This window comes from Benincasa hispida, chromosome 8, assembly GCF_027475165.1.
Source record: "Benincasa hispida cultivar pf3 chromosome 8, pf3_genome.v1.1, whole genome shotgun sequence".
In the NCBI taxonomy this organism is placed as follows: Eukaryota; Viridiplantae; Streptophyta; class Magnoliopsida; order Cucurbitales; family Cucurbitaceae; genus Benincasa; species Benincasa hispida.
Window position 1 is genome coordinate 60,109,374 of NC_143485.1, and position 27,182 is coordinate 60,136,555.

The following is a 27,182-nucleotide window of genomic DNA, read 5'->3' on the forward strand; positions in this document are numbered from 1 at the left end:
TTTACCATGTACAATCACCACCGGCCACCCAAATGAAACCAAAAGAAGAAGAGAGAAGTGTGGTGGATGCAAAAAAACAAAGCCTATATGTTTGAAACCAAACTATATTTTGAATAGGAATTTAAACAAAAGCATAACCGTTGAGAGATTAGGGTACCTTTGCAATTGGAACCGTGTAATCTAGCTATCAGATACTCATAAATAATAAGGGGAAAAGTCCATTTTACTTGAACTTGGGAAAGTCCATCAAGGAATTCTCAATGACATCAAATTGGACTATAGATTTGCATAAGTATTTCAATCATTAACTTAAATTTGAAGAAGTGTTGCAATTTTTAGCTTCTAATAGGCTTTCATTTAACAAAACATTCTTTTTTAAAAAAAAAAACCAACAACAACAACAAAAACAAACAAATAATTTCATGTGTCCAATGAATTATGAAGAGACATAAAAATTGATGGGACTTCAAAGAAAGAATCTTGGAGCAATAGTCTCTTTTTATTCACTTAACGATAAGTTTCATATCTGTTTTCTTAAAGAAAAATGTATTTTTTGTTAAAAATTTTAGGTCTTGGGAGATTTATTCCATATTTTGTCGATATATCTATAAAATTGAAATGTCGATATTTTAATTCTTGATTTCATGTTATTGGGATCCTAATACAATCACATTGCATCTTTTATGCATCTTTAGAAGGTTCTCAAATGGTCTTCTATGGGCTGCTTTTTCTCCTTTGTTTCTGCTCTGCCGGATTTCGGCTTGGATTTTTCCTTAAAGGAGTTTTGTTTCATTGGAGCCTTGTGGTGTCTTAGTGCTGCTGTCCCTAGATCCTTAGTTTCTTAGCTCATTGTTTCTGATTTTCTTTTATATTTTTCTTGGCTGCAATGCTCCTGTTTAAGCTTTTTGTTTTGTTTTGTATTTTTTCCTCTTCTTCTTGTCAATTGTTTTTGAGTTAGTTTCCTGAATATTTCCTTTTCATATTATCAATAAAAAGTTGTTTATTTATTTATTTTACATACGTGATTGTCTGGGCTAACTTATATGTACCTCGACAAATCTCGTGGGACAACCTGTCTGCCTGACCCTACAACATTTGGGTGTCAAAGAAACCCATAGAATTGAAACTTTACCTTGCTTTTAGAATTCAGATTTATTCCATACTTGATTTTCATAGAAATTAGAGAACTGAGACTTTACCTTGCTTTTTGTTCAAATAAGTGAGTGTATGCAGTGGAAGTGAACAAAAGCGCAACACTTGTCTCAGATGTAGAGTTCAAATTAATGAAATGAAAAGTTAATGACGATTGATTGGTGATACAAAGTTTACATGTAAAAATTGGTAGTTTCTCCAAGAAAAAGGTTGTTTAACAATAGGCAACTTTTCATTAACCATCATGGGTTGGCCTAATGTTAAATATCGAGGCATGACCTTGATAAAGGGCTCAAGTGGTCAAGGGTTCAATCCATGGGTTTCTTTAGCACCCAAATGTTGTAAGGTCAGGCAGGTTGTCCCATGAGATTAGTCGAGGTGCATGTAAACTAGCCCAGACTGTCTCACGGATATAAAATAAATAAACAACATTTTATTGATAATATGAAAAGGAAATATTCAGGAGACTAACTCCGAAGCTATTGACAAGAAGAAGAATAGTTGAAAAAACAAAACAAAACAAAAAATTTAAATAGGAGCATTGCAACCAATAAAAGAAAATCAGAAACAATGAGCTAAGAAACTAAGGATCTGGGAACAGCAGCATTAAGAAACCACAAGGCTCCAACGAAACAAAACTTCTTTAAGGAAAAATCACGAAATCCAGCAGAGCAGAAACAAAGGAGAAAAAGCAGCCCATAGAAGACCATTTGAGAACCTTCTAAAGATGCATAAAAGATGCAATGTGATTGTGTTAGGATTCCAAAAACATGAAACCAAGAATTAAAATATCGAGTCGATATCAATATCGGCATTTCAATTTTACTAATAGATCAACAAAATATCGATATCAACAAATATTTTTGTAATCACGAATTTTATAAAACTTATTTAGATTAATAATTAAGTTGTTTTTACTCCCAAACTAACTTATAGATATTTTTATTAGTATTCTTGTTCATATTGGACTAAATAGATGACATGTTTATGTTTTACAAGCACTAATAAAAGATGTTGGAAATATCTATGGATATTTAATATCGATATCAAACCCTTCGATTTATCGATGTATATTTTCATCCATGCACGAAACAAAAAATAGAACTATATTGCAATTTTCGAAGAGAAATTACAATACCAATAGCCTTTCGAGAAGGTTATCTCTCTCTCCAAGTCCCGCATTAGATAATTTTCAAAATATTCCCCTCCAAGATCCCCAACTCTCCTATTTATAACCAAGTCATCCTTAGTTAATTATATGCCCTTACTAATATCCTACTATTATTCCCAATCCCAACATATTCCCTATAAGTACTCTCACAAATTGCGTTAACTGGAAACTGTGGGAAGAAAATTGAAAATTTGGCTTCAAGAAATCACAGTAAAAATTTGCCACCAATTGTATCCCAACCATTTAACGACTTTAGAGACAACTGCGAGAAAATGGGATACAGTGCACCATTAAAAATTTCGACGACGTGAATGAAGCATATCAAAAGAGATAGGATGTCCACCTGAAGCCCAAGGAGATACCAGAAAGAGCCAACGATATGACCAGCCAACATAAAGGTCAGAAGATTGATGACAAAATTTGCCCATGCTGTCTCAAAAACAAAGCCACTTGGAGACTGGCCAGCAAGAAGAGGTAGAAACCTATACAGTCTGGGAATATATTGAACAGTAACTGCAGTGCGTAATAGATTTTTGGCATAATTTGCTCCAGATGACCCCAAAGACTTTGGCAGGACAAGAAAAATTATAATCTGAGAAAGAAAACGAGAGAGAGTAAGAGACCAAGTTCACTTTTTCCGGTTACTGATACTTCCAGAACAATGACCATCTTGCATAAAATAATAATAATATTGAACCAATTAGCTAATGATTAGTAATGCTTAATTTCTTTATTAAAAAAATCATTCACAGGTCACAAACATATTTGGATATATGTCAAGGACATCTCTGAAATTTTAGAATTCAGAAAACCAGGATATTCTACAAGAACGTGAGATCTCAGAGAAATATGGTTGGGATTAGTTGACATGTATCTGCCTGTGTGAGCCAGGGGATAGGGAGCGTACCTGAGGCAGCGGCAAAACAACAAGCAAATCTATAAAAAAATTTCCTTTAAGGTAATTCATAGCAATTTTCTTTGGATGATCAACCAATTCGCCAGCACCAACAACTCTGGTTTCTGGTGCCACGTAGGCCAACCTAAACTGCATGTGATTAAAGACATCAAAATTTGTAGTTAGGGATTGATCTAGAATACAAAACATTGTACGAAATTGTCAACCTAGCTTGAATTTCTAATTTATCTTGCATCTAATCAGACCTGATTGTTTCTTTATCCAGTGTTTCACTTTCATCCTCTTTTTTGTTCTTTTGTGCTGAACCAGATGAAATACTTACCTTATCATGAACTGATGAACCAAGCTACTTTATATGAGTCTATGAAGTTTAATCTCTATAGGAGATTTAGTTGTAGAACTTTAGATAAGGTTGACATGTTACCATTTTATTTAATGGAAATTTGAAAAAAAATAAATATATCATATTAAGAAGAAAAAAGATCATAGAGAAACACTCTTTTAGCATTTTGTCTACATAGTAAATTGATTGATAAGGTTTAAATAGCATTTTAGTTCCTAAACTTTCAAGTTTGTTCCATTTTTTGGTCCATTAAATTTCGAGTTTATTCTATTTTGGTATCGAACTTTCAAATTCTAGTTCCAAAACTTTAGAAAAGAAGGAAAAAATCTACCCTAGTGTCGTGGGACTTTTCGAGCTATTGGGGCATATTTTGGTGATCTCGATGGCTCATATACAAGTCTAACGTAATCTGCATGGTTTCATGACAACATGTCTCAAATAGATGCTAAGGGGCTTCACTCCCTCAGATCAGTAGCTTTGACCAGCACCTTCACTTTCCGATCATCTTGTTCAGAGACTCAGAATTCTCCGATGGGTTCTTTTCGATCATCTTGTTCATAAACTGATTTACCATAAAGTATGGAAGTAAAAAGTTGCAATGCGAATGGATCCTATTTTTGTGTATGGCATGATTCTGGTAAGTTTTTTGTGGAAGATTTGGAAGTCAACAAGCTACTTCTCCTGTTGAAATCCAGCTAAATTGGTTCGTTGAAAATATACTAGATTTGATTAAGGGATCCTTCTCACGTTTCGTTGTGAGAAATGGCCGTGATGGTTCAGGTGTCACACAATTGTCAAAGTTTTGTGGATCCTCAGGATGGATTATGAGATGTGTGGTTTGGGTCGTTTGGCCATCTTTAGGAGGTAGATATTTTATTCATATTCCTTCCGATGATTCGTTGCAAGGTTGGTATTCTTTTGGTTTATGCTCCTAGAGTTCCAGAAAAGTTTTGAAGATTCGGTTAAGCCTTTAATACCAAGAAGGGAGTCAGCATCAAAAGTTTTGCCATCCCAGGGAGAAAGCTATGTGGGCATTGTGAAGAATTCATGACCATAAAAGCTTTGTTTTCCGGTCGAAGAAACAGGGCTCGGTTCAGAAGCTTTTCCAAGACTGAAACAATAACTCTATATTGGATATTAAAGAATTCTTATGTTTTTCAAGAAGATTTTAATAACTTATGGATAGTTTCCCATTTGTTTGAGTTCAATGCCTAGTCAGAAATAGCCAAAACGCTAAAAAATTTCCTTCATTCTGATGTCATTGTCAATCCTCTGTTTGCAGAAAATGCTTTACTCGAATTGGACCAAGGAGTTTTGGACGACTTGATTGAGAAACCAGGCAAATGGCAGAGGTGTGGATCATTCCATCTAAAGTTTGAAAAGTGAACAAGTTTATGCATAGCCGACCGATGTATTCAAAAGGATATGGAGGATGGATTTCAATCAAGAATCTCCCGTTAGATTATTTGTGTAGGCAAACGTTTGAAGCTATAAGAGCTTATTTTGGAGGACTGGAAGATATTGCAACGGATACTTTAAACCTTCTTAACGTATCCGAAGCCAAAATTCAAGTTAAGAAAAATGTATATGGATTCATGCCATCAACCATAGAAATCGCTGATGAAAAACTATTTTTCTGAATTTCGGAGATATTGAATTAATTGATCCTCCCTCAAGGGTGCAAGGTGACTTATTTTTTAAAGATTTTATTAATCCAATTGATATAGTCCGTTTGAATCAAGTCTTAAAAGATGAAGGAATAGAGTTTGAATCCTTAAATCCCGAATTGAATTTCCTGTTACCTTCACGGTTGTCTATAAATTTTTCAAGAAACCCTTTAGCTTCCAACATAAAGGGGGGCAATATCAAGTTGCAGAAGCCAAAGGATGTGGATCACTTGGATTTAGTTGTTTCAGATTCCGTTTCACAGCCGATGGAGAAGACAACCAGGAATTCATCTACTTCTAATGTGAACGCGGAGCAAAATTTATTGAAGAGTTATAAAACCATTGGTGATACAATTGCTATCCAAAAAAAGACCCCTGATATCCCTTCGAAAGACTTTCAGCCAACCTTTGTCGCCAAGAAAGCCACAGACCCGGTCGTTTCACCTTCCAAATTTAATTGTCCCTTGCCATAAGCTCTCTTGTCCATCTGTATCCCCAACCAATGAAGTTTCGTCCTTAAAGGAGAATGTCGTTGGTTCCTACTTTAATGAAAAGACAATAACTAATTGTGTTATTTTCTCTCTCCTAGAAGTTCAAACGACGGCGTCCCCCATCTTTCAGTAGCCCCCTCTTCATTGCTTCATTGTAATAGTATGGCTGTTCCTTCTTCCCCAGCCCGCGTCTCTCAGCCAGTGGAAGCAAAGACGCGCTCACATTTGTTCAAGCTGTATCCCAAGCATTTTTCCAGGAAAAAAAAAAAAAAAAAAACTTCTTTCCTAAATTCTTGGTCTAAAATGGTGAACTCAAATTTGCTTGAGGAATGTTGTGTCAAAATACAAATCCCTGGGCTTATACCCGAAAAGCCTGAAATTCCTTCTTTAAATCATCCTTCTTTTATCTATTCTGACTTTAAAATTCCTGGTCCAAACATTAATTTTGTGAGAGGTCTCCCGGATAGTTTTCCAAGTAATTCTTGTCAAAAAGAGCTAGAAACAGACGAAGAACCAATAGTAAGTGTTAGTAGTGAAGAGCTTGAAAATTCTGAAACAGAGGAAATACGAGAAGAGAAAGAGACAGCTGATGGGTTTGGTTTCAATATTTGTCATTTATTTCAACCAGAGGAAGCTCACTTGAATGGTAAGGATGAAGTCCTTTTTTCTAACCCTTTCAGTAAGGAAGATATTCCCAAGCATCTACATTCAATAATTGAAGCTTGTGATATCATTCTTGGTTGAGCTGCTTATAGTTGTTTTTGAGATTTTGGGGTTGCTATTTTTGTCTTTTCCTCTTTAAAGTTTCTGACGTGAAGCACAAGAGATCATGGAGGTCTTTCTAGCTGGTGGGGGTTTTTTATGTTTGTTTTAAATTTTATTTGAATCTTGGAAGATGCTCCAAATTTTATTCTCTGTTAGAAGGACACTATAAACTTTTGAACGTGTTTGTCAGCCTGATTGATTGGGTTGTTGAGAGTTCTCTGAGGGATTGATTTGAACTCAAACAGCCGCAGAGCAAATGGAACTATATTTGATTGGTTGGATCCTGCGCATTTGTTTTTCCTCTTGAAAGGTATTTCTCAATGGACGGGCACAGCAAGAGAAAGCAACTCGGGAGGTTTTAAAGCAGATTATGTTATTGTGGGTTGGTTTCGTGCTTTGCCTCCTGTTCAAGCCTAAAGTACAGTACTTTGCTAGTAGTTTGGCAGTTTGGTATTTTATTCTTTGGGTGTTGTCTTGAGGGTTGTTCTCCTTTGTCTTTCTTTTTGTCCTTGTTTGGTCCAATTTCTATTTTCTCTTTTCTTTGTTTGTTTCATTGTAATTTGAGCATTAGCCTTCTTTCATTAATTCAGTGAATAAATCTTGTTTCCATTTTGTAAAACTCTTAGGTTTGAGAAAGAATCAGAATACTCTATTCATTCACCAAAAATATGAATATATATGTGTACAAAGGATAGTGTTGAAATGGTGATTTAGCCCTAACGGCGTTTTAGTCTTTTTCTTAGTGTCTACTGTCTAGGGTTTCTCTCAGTTTGGTTATTTATACCTGTCTGTGTTGAGTACTGTGTATTAGAAAATTAAAAGAATAAAAATTCTCCTATTGTGGTTTTTTCCCTGATCTAGAGTTTCCACGTAAATTTGTGTTTGTTTCTTCTCTTCTCTTTTCAATATGGTATCAGAGCATGGCGACGAAGCCCTGGCCATCATTGATGAGAACAAACCAGAGAATCTAACAGAAACCTCCATTGGAACGAAGGGATCCATGAACGCTAAAGTTGCTGCAGCCATAAGAGAAGCCGTCGAGCATTATTTTCACGCCGCTTTGCCTCAACTCCTCAAATCCATGTCTGATCCAACCTCCAGCCAGACCCGACCCGATCCTCAAATCTGTAGCCAGTGGACTCCCTCTGCAGACCCGACCACCGGAGATCCCAGACCCGATCGGCACACGGATCCGGGCTCCTCCACGATGCACGGACCTACGGATTACACAGACCCAATTAGACCAGCGACTGATCGAAGCTTTACTGACTGCGACCCATCTAATTTCCACCATATTTTGCCTCAGATCCCACCAATGCACGAAAAGTCACCAGCCCCAGGAGTTTTTGCACCGCCCAACATCATCGCTCGTGTTTTTTCAGCCGAACTTCAGCCTGGGTTTGCGAGTCAGCCGCCGGCCCTAGCACACGTTCCAGATCGTTCATGGATGACCCACTCTTCTCAACTGGTCCAACCGGTTCAACCAAACCAGGTCCAGCCAAACCAGTATGGTCAACCAGTTCCCAGCCCTTCTTTTGGTCCTTCCTCGAGCCAAAATGAAGCTACCTTTTCAGGCATTTATGGGCAAAACCAACCTATGGCAAATTCTGGTGGAACCGTTGGCTTTGAACAGCAGTTGGCAAACTTACAGCAGCAAATATCGGCCCTTAGATCCACGACAAATCCTACAACTGGTTTACATCCACATTCAGACTTCTCTTTATGATTGGAAACACCGGTAAATGCTTACTCTACTTTACCTGTAGCAAATATTATATCTGGTTCTGTGGGAAACTCTGCAGGGATTTCTATTGGTGAGAAACTTAACGGACAAAATTACTTTTCTTGGTCCTAATCGGTAAGAATGGTCCTTGAGGACTCACAAGTTCGGCTATCTAACTGGAGAAATACAAAAACCAAACCCCGGTGATCCCCAGGAACGTATATGGAAAGGAGAGGACTCTCTTCTTCGCTCAATTCTAATAAACAGCATGCAACCCCAGATCGGGAAGCCACTTCTGTACTCTCCGCTCGGGATATTTGGGAAGTTGTCCAAAAGCTCTATTCACAGAGGCAAAATGCCTCACGACTTTATACCTTGAGAAAACTTGTTCATGAGTGCAAACAAGGGACTCTTGACGTAACGTCTTATTTCAATAAATTGTTCCTACTGTGGCAAGAAATGGACTTGTGCCGCAAAGTCGTGTGGAATTGTCCTGTTGACGGAGTTCAGTACTCAAAGATTGAGGAGGCGGACCGGGTGTATGATTTTCTGACTGGCTTAAACCCTAAATTTGATGGTGTCCGCAGTCGGATTTTGGGACAGAGACCAATACCATCTCTAATGGAAGTATGCTCATAGGTCAGATTAGAAAAGGACAGAACCAGTGCTATGAATGGCACTAGCAACAACCACTTAGATTCTGCTGCGTTTGGGGCCAAGTCTTTGGGACCAGAGAGCGACAAACAAAACGAAAAATCCCCACCAATTTATAAGCACTGTAAGAAACCGTGGCACACCAAAGATCAATGCTGGAAGTTACATGGTCACCCACCGAATGGCAAGCGACAACCTGCGAATGATAAGTCAAAAACCGGTCGGGCCCTTGCCAGTGAAACAGGGATGGTACATCATCAGCCACTAGCCAGGTAGAGTCAAGCATGGTTGGAACCAACAATGTCGCACAATCAAGTACTTCTCAGTCCTTTAGCTTCTTGGTTGAAGGGGATGAATAGGGGATTTTGACTCAGGAGCAACGAACCACCTAATTGGATCATCTGGTCAATTCCTCTCTTATTATCCAAGTGCGGGAAACGAGAGAATACAAATTGCAGATGGATCCTTTGCTTCCGTTGCTGGAAAAGGTCACTTATCTCCTATTCATAGTCAACGTCATAAGTTTGTGCGTAGCCTTTCGCTACAAGACGTGCTTTTAACCGAGCAACAGAACCATCAAAATTGACTTTAACTGCAAACACCCATTTGCAACCGATAGCCTTCTTTCCTGCAAGGAGAGAAACTAAATCCCAAGTACAATTATCATCTAAGGCAATCATCTCCTCCACCATTGCGGTACACCAACCAGGATGAGACAAAGCCTCATAAACAGTTTTCGAGATGGATACAAACTCTAAGGATGCAATGAATGAACATGTGGAAGGCGGCAAATGGTTATATGAAACAAAAGATGAAATAGGATGAACACATATACGTTTACCTTTACGAAAAGCAATAGGAAGATCATCACTCGTGTCTGGATCCAATGACGAAGAAGACTCTGGTACAAGGCATGGAACTGAAGGAGGTTGTCGTCGAGTATAGACCTTAACGTGGGTGGAAGAGTAGAGGTAGCCACAGGTAGAGATGAATCAGGAAGAGAATCGAATGGAGAAATAACTGTGTAGACAAGGAAATCATCATCTAATTCCTTATGCTCCCCCTGACTCTTATTCGAAGAGAAAGACGGTGATGAAAAAAATGGGGTATGTTAAAAAAAATGTGATATCAAGAGAGACGGAATATTTATTTAGACTAGGACAATAACACCGATACCCCTTTTGGACACGGGAGTAACCAAGGAAAATATATTTTAAGGACTTTAGATCCAGCTTGGTATGCTGAGGCCGAATATCCCGAACAAAGCAGGTACAACCAAATCCGTTTTGTCCAATTTTTTTCTCTAACTTATTTGATTTGAAAGATATTAGGTACAGATACTCAAAGCTACATCATTAATTTGTTAAAATTAAAGTAAACGTAAGTACCAAAATAGTTATTTTCTGAAAGTTTAAGAACTAAAGTTGACATTTTAAAAGTTCGAAAACTAAAATAGAACAATTTTGAAAGTTCAAAGACCAAAATAAAATAAACTTCTAAGTTTAAGGACTAAAATAGAATTTAAATCATTCAATAATATATATCAAAATGTCATAGTTTCTTATCAACTTAAGCATAGTTTTAGTCAAGGGCTAAAATGTTGGGTTTGAAAACTCAGGGACCAAATGCAACCTAAGTCGAACCTAAGGAACCAAAAGTGCAATTTTTCCTTCTCTTTTTCATGTTTTTCTTTAATTTTTATTCTTTTCTAAAATAACCTTTCATATATAATTGTTAACCTTTTAAGTTTAAATAACTATCTACACAAGTTTGAGTTTGATTTCAGTTTGATCCTTGTCCATGAAATATTTAGCAGTATGGTTGGTACGTATTGCTTCTAACTACTAATAAACAAATATATTACAATCACATGGAATCCACCATAAAATTTTGAACTAGTTAAAATTTGGATGGAAAAAAAATAAACAGCTACCTGGAGAAGCATGTGTAGGAAATAGATAAAATCAGTCATGCTCCGAAAAACCACCAATGTTGTGGTCAAAGGCCAGTCAATAACGATGCACTTATTCTTCTGCACAAGTTACGCAAACAAATTATTATGACTAAATGGTATATGCGACAGTTGAATCATCAGGATTTTTATATTTAAAAAATGTCCATGGACTTCTTAAATAGCATTGAATAATTGACAGAATTTATTAACGTATTGGAGGGGGAAAAAAGTAAATATGAGAATCTCTTTTTCTTTTTTTCTTTTTTTTTTTTCTTTTTTTTTGAAAATCACATATGTGAGGAAGGGGTTTTTAACTCACTCATGCATTTTGTCGAATCACTTGATTCAAATGGATGATTATAGTAAGATATAGCTTGGATTTCATTGCACCAAAGATCGTTTTAGATTTCAATGATTGGAGAAAGAGGAAGAAGAAGAAAACCATACCTCTTGAACAGACAGCAAGAAGAAAAATAATGGGTCCAAGAAGATTGCCACTAAGCAAGCAATGACAAAAAACTTGTTCCATTGCTGTATAACTTTTGCATGAGGATTCATAACTCCAGGAATATATGGAAGCAAGAAGCACCAGAAGGACTGAAACTTCCCCGCCCAACCTTTCCCTCCTCCGTAGAGATCATTATGAAACTGAACAAACAGAATGATTTAACCTAAGGATTGCTCTATTCACATCAAGTTACAAAGCATGTTGTGGGAATGATCTGACCTTGTTTTTTTTTTTTTTAATTAAAACAAAAAAAAAAAGAAGAAAAAAGAAAAAAGAAAAGAAAGAAAGAAAGAAAAATCACAGTAGATGATATATTTATCAAATAGCTTAATGTTAAATCACCACTGAATTCCAAATTTTATATTGATAGTAATGGTTAACAGTAAATTTAATATTTCATCAATACTTAAGTACTTAATCCTCCCCTTCAGGACTACTCTATGCATCATATGACCTTGCCTATTTGTGCGCAAGTCTGTAAGCTTTCAGAAAAGCAACGAACTGCAGATATGTACTTACAAAATTTAACTACTTTATGAGATAAAAATAAATAGCATAACTTAAAACTATAAAAAAAAAAACAATTAAAAATTACACTCATGTGGTATCTGTAATATATCCTTTTACAGTTATAGAAGAGAATGTTGCTTAAGAAGGATAGGTAACTGTTATAATATGTATTTATATTTTAGTTATGATTAGTTGTCCTTTATTGCAATTTTATGTCTCCTAGATTAGGATTTTTTAGTTGCCTATATATATATGCGTGTGTGTATCTTCAACCCAATTAAATAATAAGATCATTATTCTCTCCAAAAGTATTGAGAACATGGTATCAGAGCAGTCTAGGGTTTAGAATATTCGCTCGACAGCTACGTTAGGGTTTACGCTTCTCACAAGGTTAGGGTTTGAGTTGAGTCATCAAGTTTGAGTGACCTTTTGTCTACACCACCCATCCCAGGAGAAGCACCGTCACTGTCCGCTCCAGTCTGCAGTCGTCAGTCGCCAGGAACGGCCGCCATGAGGTTCACGTGTCGCCACAAAGGTTTTCCTCCATCACCACGTGCCGGTGCATGAGGGCGCGTGGGACCACCGTTCCACATTCCGTCATTTGCATTCTTCTTGGTTCATCTTTTCTGATTATTCTGTGCATTTGGTTCCATTGAAATCTACTCTGTTGTGAGTTATTTGAAAAAATACCTTTTGTGCTTAGGGTTTGTTGCTGTTTTGTTTCAATTTGGAGCTGTTTTGCTCTTTGGTTCATCTTTGATTTCAATTTTGATTTGTTTTTTCCACTCGTGAGATCTACAAACTATTTGTTAGTTCATAATGGATGAAGTGAAGCATATGGTGGTATCTAATGTAATTCCCCTAGAATCGAAGATAACTGAACGTAAGTTAAATAGATCTAATTACTATGATTAGCGTCGGACAATTCAATTTTATTTTCTTAGTATAGATATGAATGACCATGTGACTGAGGAGCCACCAAAAGATGATAAGAAAAAGGCTTACCTTCGCGATGATGCTCGACTTTATCTTCAGATTAAGAATTCTATTGAAAGTGAAGTTGTTGGTGTCGAAAATAGCATATTAACCTAGGGGTTTTTCGTAATTTCTTGTTCCCTAAGGCTTCCCATTGTCTATTTATTTGGTCTATTCTCTTGTACTTTGTGTATCAAACCAATAATAAAAAATAAGTCTCAATTGTGGTTTTTTTCTCCCTATTCTAGGGTTTTCCACGTAAACTGTGTGTTCGTTTCTCGTTTTCTAGTTTCATCATGGTATCAAAGCAATGGGACGAAACCCTAGCCGTCATCGACGAAAATTAACCACAGTCTTCTTCAGCAGTCATCGTGGGGATCAGTGGAGCCGCAAACATCGAGATCACCACAACCGTCTAGGCAGTCGTCGAGTGTTACCTCCAAGTCGCACTGCCTCATCTTATTCCAGCCATCGTTCAGGTCCAACAGCCGTTCGAAGGCCAGCCGAGTCGTCCGTCCCAGATCGGAGCGTCGACCGGTGGCCAGAGTCGTTCGATACTTGAAGCCCAGCCGATCGGAGCCGCTCCTCAACAGACCGCGTCGAGCCAGCTGACGAGTTGTACCCAAAGGTTGCGGCTGGATACTTCCGATCGCAGCTTCCACCTACGCAAACCCTAGTCGATGGACATTTTCAGGTAGTTCCGCTCCCTTCAGTTGCAGCGTCCGGTCGGGGTCTCTAGTCAAGCCGAGCCTAGTAAACCCATCGTTTGTGGGATCCTCGTTTAGTCGCACCGATTTTGTTCCCTCTATCCCTTCAGCTCCTTCCACGCCGGTTGATGTTCGGGGCTGGGCTCCCTCGGCCGACTTCTTCCAACTAGTGACAGTGTCGGTCCCCAGTGAACAGAAAGGTCCAGCTGTGCCAAGCAGCAGCGACGCGACCCAATTCCCTAGCGAGATTCGGCATCGTTTCGCCTATCTCCAACAGCAAATAGCAGACTTCGGAACAGTTCTTGGCACGAACCCATAACCAAAATTCTACTCTGAGAATCCGGTAAACTCTTTCTCTGTTTTACCCAATACGAATTATTTGTCTGGCTCGATGGACAATTCTACAGGATTCATCATTGGAGAAAAGTTGAAAGGCCATAATTATTTTTCTTGGTCACAATCAATCGGAATGGCACTGGAAGGGAGACATAAGTTTGGGTACTTAACGGGGGAGATACCAAAACCTGAACCGGGTGATTCTCAAGAACGTATCTGGAAAGGGGAAGACTCCTTGTTACAGTCAGTTCTTGTTAACAATATGGAAACCTAAATTGGCAGACCATTACTGTATGCTTCAACCGCCAAGGATATTTGGGATGCTGTGCAGAAGCTTTACTAAAAAAGGTAGAATGCGTCTCGACTGTACACTCTACGCAAGCAGGTCCACGAATGCAAACAAGGGACTATGGATGTAACTTCCAATTTTAATAAACTATCCTTGTTATGACAAGAGATGGATCTTTGTTGAGAAATAGTTTGGAATTGTGCACAAGATGGGGCTCAGTATTTGAAGATTGAGGAAGCTGATCGGGTCTATGACTTCTTAGCTGGATTGAACTCTGAATTTGATGTTGTTCAAAGTCGAATATTGGGCCAACGGCCTATACCCTCTCTCATGGAAGTATGTTCAGAAATACGGTTGGAAGAGGGCAGATCGAATGCTATGAACAACCCAGTTAGCACTTCAACTGAGGCTGCCATCTTTACTACAAAATCGTCCGGCTCTGATGGCGATAAGAAACCCACTCTTGTCTGTGAGCACTGCAAAAAACCGTGGCATACAAAAGACCAGTGTTGGAAGCTACATGGACGACCTCCGAACAGTAGATGTCGTCAGTCACATGACAAATCAAACCCTGGACGTGCCCTAGTGAGTGACTCGGCGAATGAGAATCCTCAACATCAACCTCCAGTAGACAATAAGACCAATCTAAGTGCAGTTGAGGTCAATGTCATTGCACAATCAGGTACGATTCAGTCTTTTGGCCTTATTAGCATTAATGGTAAAAAAAAACCCTGGATTGTTGACTCAGGGGCTACAAATCATCTTACTAACTCAACTGATCAATTTCTTTCATACTATCCGAGTGCTGGTAATGAACGGATTAGAATTGCAGATGGGTCGTTTGCCCCTATTGCAGGGAAAGGACATCGTCTCCATTTGAGGGTTTGGTACTGTGTGGTCAATGTTTTTAAATGCCTAAGGCGCCTTAAGGCATAATAGCCCTCTGGAGCCTAGGTGCAAGACGCACAAAAAAACGTGGGTTTTTTTTTTGTGAGGCGCACTATATATAAAAATGTTACATTAAAAAGAGAGAGTATAATTGAAGTAGGAATAAGGAAAAAAAGGGACCCCAAACACAAGAATTTTGCATTTAGGTTTGGTAAACTTGATCCTTTTAGTTAATAAAGAACGAAAACCCTTAATTATTACTATTTTTTAAAAATAATTGAAAAGCCCCAAGGCGTGGGGCTTTGATTCTTGGGGCTTCACAAAAAGCACGCCTAAGGCGTGCCTTATTTTGTGAGCCTTGCTTTTCCAAGGTGAGGCATCAAACCTGTGCCTTGGGCCTAGGTGCGCGCCTAAGAGAGCATTTTAAAACACTGTGCGTGATGTGTTGCACGTTCCTAAGATATCATATAATTTATTGTCTATCAGTAAAATTACAAGAGATCTGAGTTGTCAGACAGTTTTTTCACCCGACTCTATTTTATTTCAGGATCTGAGCTCGGGGACGACGATTGGCACTTCCCGACACGATAGGGGGCTCTACTTCCTGACTGATAATACTTCTTCTAGGAATGTTTAGGGACTAGTCTCGTTTATTTAAATTTTTCTACTTCTGAGAATGACTTTATGTTGTGGCATTTTCGCTTAGAACATCCAAATTTTCAATACATGAAATATTTGTTTCTGCATTTATTTCGCAATATTAATATATCTTCTTTAAACTGTGATGTTTGTATTCGTGTCAAACAAAGTCGTGTCTCCTTCCACTCTCAGCTCTACAAACCGTCCAGACCCTTCACCTTAGTTCATAGTGATGTCTGGGATCCCTCACTAATCACCACCGCACGAAATTCACCCCTCGTGCTCAAAAATGTGTTTTTGTCAGGTATCCTTTCCACCAGCATGGTTATAAGTGTTACCACCCGTCATCTCACAAATATTTTGTTTCCATGAAAATCACCTTTCTTAAAGATCAGCCATCCTTTCCCGTTAGCCATCTTCAGGGGGGACAACTCTAGTGAAGAGACTAACTGGTCCACATATGCAGTTCCCTTAGAGTCATCTCCTATTCCTGAACATGTCGGCCCTGTCCTTCCTATCAACCAGGTCCCATGGATAACATACAATAGGAAAAATCTCAGGAAGGAAACAGCGCCACCTGTCGCATCTCCGGCTTCGGTCCATGAATTAGACCCAGCATCAGGTACGTGTATTCCTAAAATTAATGATATTGATACTTGTGCTGAGACTAACGGTTGCAGAGAGGAAAAAGGCAAAGAAGGTGCTGACAGCACCACCATGGCAGATGGAGAGACAACTGAGAATACTGATCAGGAAACAATTCCGGAAAATGAGAATGATACTAGAGATGGTGATGATATGGGGGGGACCTCTGAAGGTGAAACCCCTGTTGAGCATACGATCAATCACAATGGAAAACTTGACAGGAAGGAAGATCGCGATGCTTCTCTCGATCTCCCTATAGCCCTAAGGAAAGGCACTCGATCATGTACGAAGTACCCTATGCATAGTTACATGACATCACCCAAGTTTAGAGTCTTTACCACCAGTCTAGATACAGGGATGCTACCGAGTAGCATACAAGCTACAATGGAAACTCCTGAATGGAAGGTTGCAGTCATGGAAGAAATGAGGGCACTTGAGAAAAATGGAACGTGGGATCAAGTGATTCAACCCGAAAAGCACAAGGTAGTTGGGTGCAAATGGGTCTTTACTATAAAGTATAAGTCTAATGGAATGATTGACCGATATAAGACTAGGTTGGTTGCCAAAGGCCTTACTCAAACCTTTGGTGTGGATTACTCCGAGACATTCTCCCCCATAACTAAGCTTAATACTATCCGAGTATTACTGTCAGTTGCAGTAAACAAGGATTGGCCTTTTCATCAACTGATGTAAAGAATGTGTTTCTTAATGGAGAACTTCAAGAGGAAGTCTACATGAGTCCTCCCTCCGGTTTTGAGAGTCAATTCAAACACCAGGTGTGCCGACTGAGGAAATCGCTATATGGGTTGAAACAGTCTCCGAGGGCTTGGTTTAACAGATTTACCACCTTTGTCAAAGGACAAGGATATACCCAAGGGTACTCAGATCACACACTATTTACAAAGAAGTCAACTTCAGGGAAGATTGCAGTTCTCATTGTGTATGTCGATGATATTGTGCTTTCTGGTGATGAAGTTGATGAAATTATGAGACAACAAAGATGGCCAAAGAATTCGAGATTAAAGACCTTGGGAAGTTGATATATTTCCTCGGAATGGAAGTAGCTCAATCAAAGGAAAGGATTTCAATGTCCCAACGGAAGTACACTATTGACTTGCTCAAAGAAACATGAATGTCTGGTTGTAAACCTGTTGACACCCCGGTTGAGTATAATTCAAAGTTTAGTAATACAGGTAACAGTGTCCTTGTCAACAAAGAGAGGTATCAGCGATTGGTTGGGAAATTGATCTACTTATCTCACACGAGACCTGATATATCCCATGCAGTTAACGTTGTTAGTCAGTTTATGCAAGCTCCTTATGAGGAACATATGACAGCAGTTGAGCGCATTCTACGATATTTGAAGGGAACCCCTGGTGGTTTGATGTTCAAGAAGTCCGATAAACGTTGCATTAAAGCTTACACTGATTCTGACTGGGCAGGATCTGTTGTTGATAGAAAGTCAACATCTGGGTATTGCACGTTTGTCTGGGGTAATCTAGTGACTTGGAGAAGCAAAAAACAGGAAGTTGTGGCCAGAAGTAGTGTTGAGGCTGAATATCGAGCCATGAGTTTAGAGATATGTGAAGAAATCTGGTTGATGAAAGTGTTGTCAGATCTTCATCAAGATAGCGAGCTTCCAATGAAACTGTTTTGTGACAATAAGGCAGCAATAAGTATTGCAAATAATTTAGTTCAGCATGACAGAACCAAACATGCTGAGATTGACAGACATTTCATCAAGGAAAGACTGGACAATGGAAGTATATGCATTCCCTATGTTCTTCAAGTCAGCAAGTTGCAGATGTGCTCACAAAGGGATTGCTCAGACAAAGCTTTGATTATTGTGTCAGCAAGTTGGGCCTTATTGATATTTACGCCCCAACTTGAGGGGGAGTGTCAAAAATAGCATATTAACCTAGGGGCTTTTTCGTAATTTCTTGTACCCTAGGGTTTCCCATTGTCTATTTATTTGGTATGTTCTCTTGTACTTTGTGTATCAAACCAATAATAAAAAATAAGTCTCAATCGTGGTTTTTTCTCCCTATTCTAGGGTTTTCCATGTAAACTGTGTGTTCGTTTCTCGTTTTCTATTTTCATCAATTGGTTTAGTAGATCATTGTGATTCTGTGAAGGAACTCTTAGAATTCTTAGAATTTTTATATTCTGGAAAAGAACACGTTCATCGAATGTTTGATGTCTGTATGCAATTCTTTCGAGCTGAACAGAAAGCAAAATTTGTTACAAGTTACTTTATGAGACTTAAGAAGACAGCTGCCAAATTTGCTTTACTATTGCCGTTTAGCCCCAATGTCAAAGTTCAACAAGCTCAGGGAGAAAAGATGGCTGTTATGATATTTTTTAGTGGACTTTTACCTGAGTTTGAAATGGCTAAAACACAGATTCTTTCTGATTCTGAAATTCGGTCATTAGAGGAAGCCTTCAGTCGTGTTATTCGTATTGAGAGTTCTCAATCCGATTCGCCTGTTTCTCAACCTAATAGTGCTCTTATGAGTAAGAATGATAATAACTCCCAGGGTACTTCAGGGATGACTAACAATTTTCAAAAGTCTAGTTATGATAATTGAATATCAGATTCTCTAGAGATCGTCCGTCACTATTGTTGTAAGCCAAGACATCTAAAACACGATTGTCGAAAGTTGTTGTATAAGACTCAATGATCTCAACATGCTCAGATAGCTTCCACCAATGATATTGCTGAGAAGTTTGTTAGCATCTCTGATGACGACTTTGCTAAATTTCAAGTATTCCAGGAATTCTTGCAAGCATCTTCTTCATCAAATCCTATTGCCACCATTGTCGAGATAAGTAATACGAAATGTCTTCTTACATCATCTACCAAATGGGTTATAGACTCTGGTGCCACCGCTCATATGACAAGTAATTCTAACTTATTTTCTATGCCTTTGTCCCCTGTTTCATCTCTGTCTGTCACTTTGGCAGATGGATCAACCTCCTCTGTTCTTGGATCCAACACCATTCCTCTCACTCCATCACTTTCTTTGTCCTTTTTGTATTACATTTGCCTCAATTGTCTTTTAATTTAATTTCTATTAGTCATCTTACTTGTGACCTTAATTGTTTTGTCTCTTTTTTTTTTTTTTTTTTTTGGTTATTGCTTGTTTTAGGATCATATGACGGAGAAGATTATTGGTAGAAGACATGAGTCAAGGGGCCTTTACATTTTTTACCACTAGATACCTAAAGTTGTGGCTTGCTCTGGAGTTACATCCCGTTTGAAGTTCATTGTCGTTTAGGTCATCCATCATTGTTCGTGTTGAAGAAACTTTATCTAGAATTTCGTTCCTCGTCGTCTTTGAATTGTGATTCGTGTCAGTTTTCTAAATTTCATCGTCTTAGTTCTAGTTCTAGAGTTCATAAACGAGCTAGTGCTCCTTTTGAGTTAGTTCATTCTAATATTGGGTCTTTGTCCAGTCGTGTCCCAAACAAGTTTTCGTTACTTTGTTACTTTTGTTGATGATTATTCTCGTGTGACTTGATTATATTTAATGAAAAATCGTTTTGAGTTATTATCTCATTTGTATGCTTTTCATGCTGAGATTCAAAATCAATTTAATATCTTTATCAAAATCTTGCAAACTGATAATGTTGGTGAATATTTCCCTCAAGTACTTGGATCTTATTTATGTGGTCATGGCTTCATTCATCAATCCTCTTGCGCAGACACTCCATCTCAAAATGGAGTTGCTAAAAGAAAGAACAGACACCTCCTTGAAACAACCCCCCCCCTATCCTTTCAAATGCATGTTCCAAAGCAATTTTGGGCTAATACAGTGTCCACTACTTGCTTCTTGATTAATAGAATGCTTTCATGTGTCCTCAATGGAGAGATTCCTTATCGTACTCTTTTTCCTACAAAATCTTCGTTTCTTATTACCCTAAGATCTTTGGCTGTGTTTGTTTTGTTCAGGATATTCGTCCAAATCGTACCAAATAGATCCGAAATCTTTGAAGTGCATTTTCTTAGGCTATTCGCGTGTTCAAAAGGGTTATCATTGTTATTGTTCTATTCCAAACAGGTATCTCATATATCCTAATGTTACATTTTCGAAGATATACCCTTTAATCCATCACCATCGAGTCCGTATCAGAGGGAGGATGACGATCTTTTTATCTATAAGATTACCTCTTCTACATTATCCTCTCCTCCACCTTACCCTCCGGTTACTCGAGTCTACTTCAGGTGTCCTCCACAGCCACCTTCAGACCTATGTCCTCCACCATTGGCTTCTTTGACATCTGATTCAGGACCAAGTGATGATTTTCCTATTACCCTTCGAAAAGGTAAATGCACTTGTACTTACCCTATTAAAGAATGATGAACAGTGTATCAGCCTCAACAAAGATATTCACAAGGCGGAAAGAAAACCGTAGCGAATATGGGTGAAGAGGTTGAAGAGATGATTTAGGGAATTGCATTCATCTCTAAGGCATAAAAATTTGGCCAAAGAGCCAAACTCCAATCCCATGATATTAGGGATCTTCACAAAAAATCTACTTCGAGCAAGTGATTGATTAAGGAGGAAGAACATAGATGAACTTCAGATATTATTTGGTGAACCCTAAATTAATCGAACATCATTGCCGCTTTAAAGAAACCCTAAATTTGGATTACTTACCCTATTTCTTCGTTTGTTTCGTATACCCAATTGTCTTCTCCCACTTATTCCTTTATTACATCTCTTGATTCCACCTCTATCCCTAATTATGTTCATGAAGCTTTATCTCATCCCAAGTGGCATAGTGCAATGATTGAGGAGATGGTTTCTTTGGATGATAATGGTACTTGGGATCTGGTTTCGCGTCCGGCTAGAAAGAAGGCTATTGGGTGTAAATGGGTGTTTGCTATAAAGGTCAACCCCAATGGAACAGTGGCTCGGTTGAAAGCTCGTCTTGTTGCCAAAGGTTATGCCCAAATCTATGGGACTGATTATTTTTATACATTTTCTCCCGTTGCCAAATTAACTTCCATTAGACTATTAATATCCATGGTTGCTACCCACAATTGACCCTTGCATCAACTTGACATTAAGAATGCTTTTCTTCATGGTGATCTTCAAGAGGAAGTTTATATGGAGCAACTACCTAGGTTTGTTGCTCTGAGGGAGAATGATAAGGTGTGTCGCCTTCGAAAATCTTTGTACGGACTAAAACAAAGTCCTCGTGTATGATTTGGTAAATTTAGTCAAGCACTCGAATGTTTTGATATGAAGAAAAGTACGTCCGATCATTTTGTATTCTATCGACGATCTAACAATGGTATTACTTTGCTTGTTGTATATGTTGATGCTATAGTTATCACTGGAAATGATGTGTCAGGTATATCTTCTCTCAAGACTTTTCTCCATGGCCAATTTCATACCAAAGATTTGGAGCCATTGAAGTATTTCTTGGGTATTGAAGTAATGAGAAGCAAGAAAGGTATTTACCTGTTCTAACGAAAATACATACTTGATTTGTTGTCTGAGAGAGGTAAACTAGGAGTCAAACCATGTAGTACTCCGATGATACCAAATTTGCAACTTGCTAAGGAAGGAGAATTGTTTGAAGATCTTGAGAGATATAGAAGATTAGTTGGAAAGTTGAACTATTAAACAGTGACACAACCTGACATTGCTTATTCTGGGAGTATTATGAGTCAGTTTATGTCTTCCCTGACTGTGGATCATTGGGCTGCAGTTGAACATATCCTATGTTATCTAAAAGCAGCACCTGGACATGGGATCTTATATATAGATCATGGTTATACAAGGGTTGAAATGTTTTTCAGATGCTGATTGGACTGAATCTCGAGAAGATAAGAGATCGGCCTCTGGATATTGTGTTTTTGTAAGAGGAAACTTGGTGTCGTGGAGAAGTAAGAAACGAAATGCAATTTCACATTCGAGTGTTGAGTCAGAATATAGAGCTATGGCACAATCTGTGTGTGAATTAGTTTGGATACATCAACTTTTATCTGAGATGGGCTTCAATATTACTGTGCCAGCTAAACTCTGGTGTGATAATCAAGTTGCGCTCCACATTGCATCCAACCCAGTATTTTATGAACGAACTAAACATATTGAAGTTGATTGTCATTTTATTCACGAGAAAATACAAGAAGGGTTGATATCTATAGAATATGTGAAGACTAAAAAACAATTGGGAGATATCTTTACTAAAGCAATAAACAGAGCAAGAATAAGCTATCTGTGCAACAAGCTGGCCATGATTGACATATTTGCTCCATCTTGAGAGGAATGTTATAATATGTATTTATATTGTAATTATGATTAGTTGTCCTTTATTGTAATTTTATATCTCCTAGATTAGGATTTCTTAGTTGCCTATACATATATGTATCTTCAGCCTGATTAAATAATAACATCAATATTCTCTCCAAAGTATTGAGAACAGTAACACATAATAGGTTGCTAACTTGTTAGTATATGGGTTCAACTCACTATACAAGACAGGGAGGGAGAACATGGAGGCAGATGTTTTATCTTGAATACAACCGCAGGTTGATCTGCATTCTCCAAAAATAATAGCTTATATGAATTTGCAAGAATTAATAGAAGATTGAGACAAATGACCACCCATGAAGTGTCTAGGTAGCCTTGCAACTAGCTAGAGGGAATAGATAGATAGACTGCTCACTCTCCAATGGAATTTTACACAATAACGTGTGCATTGTTACATTCTAGCTAATATCTATCATATTCCTTTTTTGCTGCAAGAGCTCCTCTGTAGTCCTATTGAAACCTACCATTGTCAATTAAAAAAAACTCCTTCCGTTGTATGTCTGCTCATCATTGTCAGGTAAAAACAAATCGCGTAACTTGAAAGGCTCAATTATAAAAAGGTGCCCAAATGCTAAGTTGTTGCCTTGAAGACTTAAAATACGTTCGGATGAGACTCGATCCAACAAGTTAAGTTGGAGTTTGAACATTCAAGTATCTTCAAGTCAGAAGTCTGTCTCGGGGTTCTTACTGGGGCCTAAAATCCTTAATTAGCAGGTGGCTAATATGATTTGGAAGTTGAGAATGCCTCAAAACATAAGGTTGATACAATCAAAAGAAATTGAAACCCCATCTTAGATTTTGCATAGACCTTCAATGGACAATGGTGTGTGCCTTGTGAAGGAGTATCACTTCCTTTTATCAATTGTAATGTTACAAGGAGGGTTTGAGAAGTACATCGTGCTAGTTTTTGCTTCTCCTAGACCATGCCCCTTACGGAGCAACTTTTTATTACAATTGATACACAAGTATAGGGCTGGGTCCAGAGTTTCTTTAGTTAAAGTAAACATTAGACACAAAGATTTCATAACCTAAAAGGAGAGGACACAAGGTGGCAGGAGATAAACACCTCCTCCTAAACTATCAAATGGACCCTGATCCAGATTGATTAAAGAGGAGGGAAAACAGCAAAGTTGTTGTGCAATTTTGTAGAAGAAGAAGCATATGCTTTACAACCTCCAAAAAAGTACAAAAATAGACGCCATTTGGTTTAACAAATATGTTAGCCAGTGTTTGACTTATTAAACATGTGTGATGATATCATTATCATGCCGATAAATGAATACATATGAAGTGACGTTATTTGACTCCATGCAGGTATTTTATATCATTATCAGTGGTTGTGTTTGAAAGCATATGTGATGATAACAGCTAGGTGTCATTCCAAGTACAAGAGATGAGTACTTGTAAATAAAGGCGAATACAAAGAACCAAGCAAAAGAAAACTAAATGATCAGTAAGTGCACCCGGGCATCTCAACTAGGTTGACACCCCCATAGCACCCTCATCACATCCAACAAAAATGAAGAGCCATTAAAGGCTAGCAAAAGAACATACTAATGAGACAATACAAGGAAAAGCTTCACAAACTGAAGTTACAAAGAACTATGCTACAAAGAGCTAAAATACATCAAGGAAATTAAAACAGTTGAGAATACAAAGGAAAGATAAGCTGTTGTCGCTTTCATCGGAACTTCAACTAAACTCAAGTATGAATTAAACGAGATATTCATAAATAGGTCAGAAATTAACATTTATTCTTTTCTTTTTTCTTCTTCTTCTTTTTTTTTTTTTTTTTTTTATAGAAACAACAACTTTCATTGAGAAAGAATGAACGAATACAAGCATACAGGAAAAAAAATTGTATCATGTAAAGGAAACATGAAACCTGTAAACATGACATGTAAAAAAAAAGTTTCAAAACCGAAGTCCAAAGGAAACATGAAACCTCACTAAGATCATATACTAAAAATTGTATCATGTAAAAGCCTGTAAGCATGACATGTAAAAGTAATCCATTGGTCTGAGTGGGAGAGAAAATACCTTGGCGTCAAATATGCCTGACATTCTTGAGCTTTTCTGTTGTGATGCTTTGAAATTATATGTTGGACAAGTTATACAGAAAGGATCATTGCACAATCCCAGCTGGCCAGACCTTATTAAGTGTTCGTTTCTACCAGCATAGTTATGAATGGACCAATCAGACTCATCTGTCGTCTTGAAGGAAGGAAATTTTTCTGCCAACGGCTCTGCCGTTTTGCTTTCAGTCACTCCTGGCTTTGACTGTGAAAGTTTTTCAGGCTTGCCGCCAGTATATTTTGAACCACTCACCATGAATGAACTTCTTCCGATTTGTAGGGGACCAGTATGAGCAACAAGATTTGCTTCACTTCCATACATCCCAGAAGAAGTTGCTGGAATTGATAGTGACGAACTCCGGCCCAAGGATGCATATGAAGGAAAATAAGAATCCGCTTGTTCATCAAACATCGGTGGATCGGTATTTGATAGCATTGGTATATCGTCTTTTTCAAAAGCAGCCATGCCTAAGTATCTAAACCTATAAAATTGAACAAGTTAAATACGAGACAATTATTTTGAAGGTAAACGTCATTATAAGGAAAATGTGGGACTCAAGTGGACATCCTTTGCTTGTAACATTAGTGATATTGGGGCAAAATTAAGCAATAACGCACCATATAATCAGAAGCAATGCCATTAACCAATTTGAAGCAACTAATTAAATAGACATCACACAATAAAAGAAAGGAATGGTTGTTCCATGCGGAGCTCAGATTATAGATGATGAATAGAATGTCAACTCCCCATGGATGCTAATGACAAGAAAAGAAATAATTCGGAAATACGCATGGCTTGAACATGTGTAGGTCAGCAGTAAATTCTCATCGTAGATCATAACAAATATTAAACACATCTGATTCTCATTACTGGAAATAATAATAATAACAACACGTACAACATTAATAAGTAGAAGGTTATTACATAAATAAGAACAAATTAAAAGATATTTGCCCATCTAGAATGCGACTAGGCAAAGAAATACCGAAATCTAAGGTTTTTACTATTTTCAGACTACTTTTAATTCTATCAGTTATCACAAACATCATCAAAGTTTATTTTGTTCCTTTTCGATTAGTTCGTTTAAATAGAGCTAGAAGTGCACTATTCCAAAAAACAATTCTCCATTTAAAGAGAGGATACACATTCCTCAGAAAAGACTTTCGAACATCAGATAAAATACAATGAAATTTTGCTACCTCATGTTTGTCATTTCACGTATTGCTTCCTCTCCTTCATATACCATGGGATTTTACATTAACGTTTTACTTCATCTACTTCATAAACTTGGACTTATATTATCAACAACTCAACAATTCTGATATTCGGCTAGATCTCATCACTGTAAATAAGATATTTTTCTGACATTGTAAACTATCGATGGATTCTAATTTTATTTTAGTTCTTGGATTGAGAAATCTATCTTGGCCTTAGAACCTCAGTTTTCCGCGGAGGTTCCAATTGTATATTCGATCCCCTGTATAAAGGATTACTGAAGTTGGAATGTGTATGTGGCGCGCGTGTCTTTACCAGACAGGAAGATCGCAAGAGAAAGAGGCAGGTGAAAAGATAGGAAAGCAATTGTAACTGCAGATATATTATAACTACGAAGGTGAATTGAGAAAGAGAGCCAAGCAATTCGACCTTCGTGTGCTCAAAAAGCATCCGGACAAATTCCAATGAGGCAGCCAAAGTAAGAAGACAGAAAACAGAAAGAGAAATTGTGGGAAGAAGAGGTGGAAAAGGCAAACCTGAGACGGAGAGAGAAGCAGACGCCTACTTAGTATGAATTCCAGAGCGAATTCCATGGCAGCAGAGAGGAGGAGAAAGTGAAAGTGTGAACAGTTGGAGAATTCTGCAACTGAAACTGCAACTGCATTGTGAGGGGAAGAGGAAATTGTAATAGTAAAAGAGGTGACCAAGGCAACGCAGCGTTTGCGAAGACTTTGAATATTCGCCTGCTTATTTTATTGTCCACCCAACCAAGGAGCCTTCCGTCAGTCTTCCTTCGTCTAGTCCACAGTGTTTGTATAGTTGACGCTCATTGATAATATTTGCACGCCCACTGCCCATTTGTACGATGACCAACAGGGATGCCCTGCAAAATTAATTTACGAAACCACTTTGTTCACACTCCACACTATAAATTGCGCTAAATTGTACAAAGTAACCTTATACTTCAATGAATACCTATAATTTGCCAATAAGAGCTTAATTTGTAATAAAGTATCAAAATTTCCTACTCTCAATTTATATTAAAACAATCAATAATTTCAAAATTTTCAAAAATAGCCATAGACTTTTAGAGAAATTCAAAAATATTAGTTTTGTATGGAATTATTTATTTGTTGTTTCAAAAATACTCCTACACTTTAATGATCTCTATCTATACCTCATCATCTCTCTCTTTCATTTCCTTTCTTTCCCCTACTTCAAACATAAGAGTT

General features: G+C 37.9%; 1 protein-coding gene across 2 annotated transcripts in view; it reads right to left on the bottom strand.

The window, feature by feature from the left end:
• LOC120082679 (putative cyclic nucleotide-gated ion channel 20, chloroplastic) overlaps nt 1–26,879 on the bottom strand; it is a 40,214-nt gene extending 13,335 nt beyond the window's left edge. Inside the window, exons 1-7 of one of the 2 annotated variants that reach the window (XM_039037948.2) lie at nt 26,487–26,879; nt 24,700–25,216; nt 11,284–11,484; nt 10,816–10,914; nt 9,724–9,951; nt 3,231–3,368; nt 2,667–2,915 (exon numbers count right to left, since the gene is read on the bottom strand). In XM_039037948.2, the coding sequence (XP_038893876.1) occupies nt 2,667–2,915; nt 3,231–3,368; nt 9,724–9,951; nt 10,816–10,914; nt 11,284–11,484; nt 24,700–25,200 (1,416 nt within the window). In that variant the 5' untranslated portion in view covers nt 25,201–25,216; nt 26,487–26,879. The remainder of the gene's footprint in view (nt 1–2,666; nt 2,916–3,230; nt 3,369–9,723; nt 9,952–10,815; nt 10,915–11,283; nt 11,485–24,699; nt 25,217–26,486) is intronic. The other variant, XM_039037949.2, reaches the window with a different exon arrangement.
• Nucleotides 26,880–27,182: the final 303 nt, after the last annotated feature.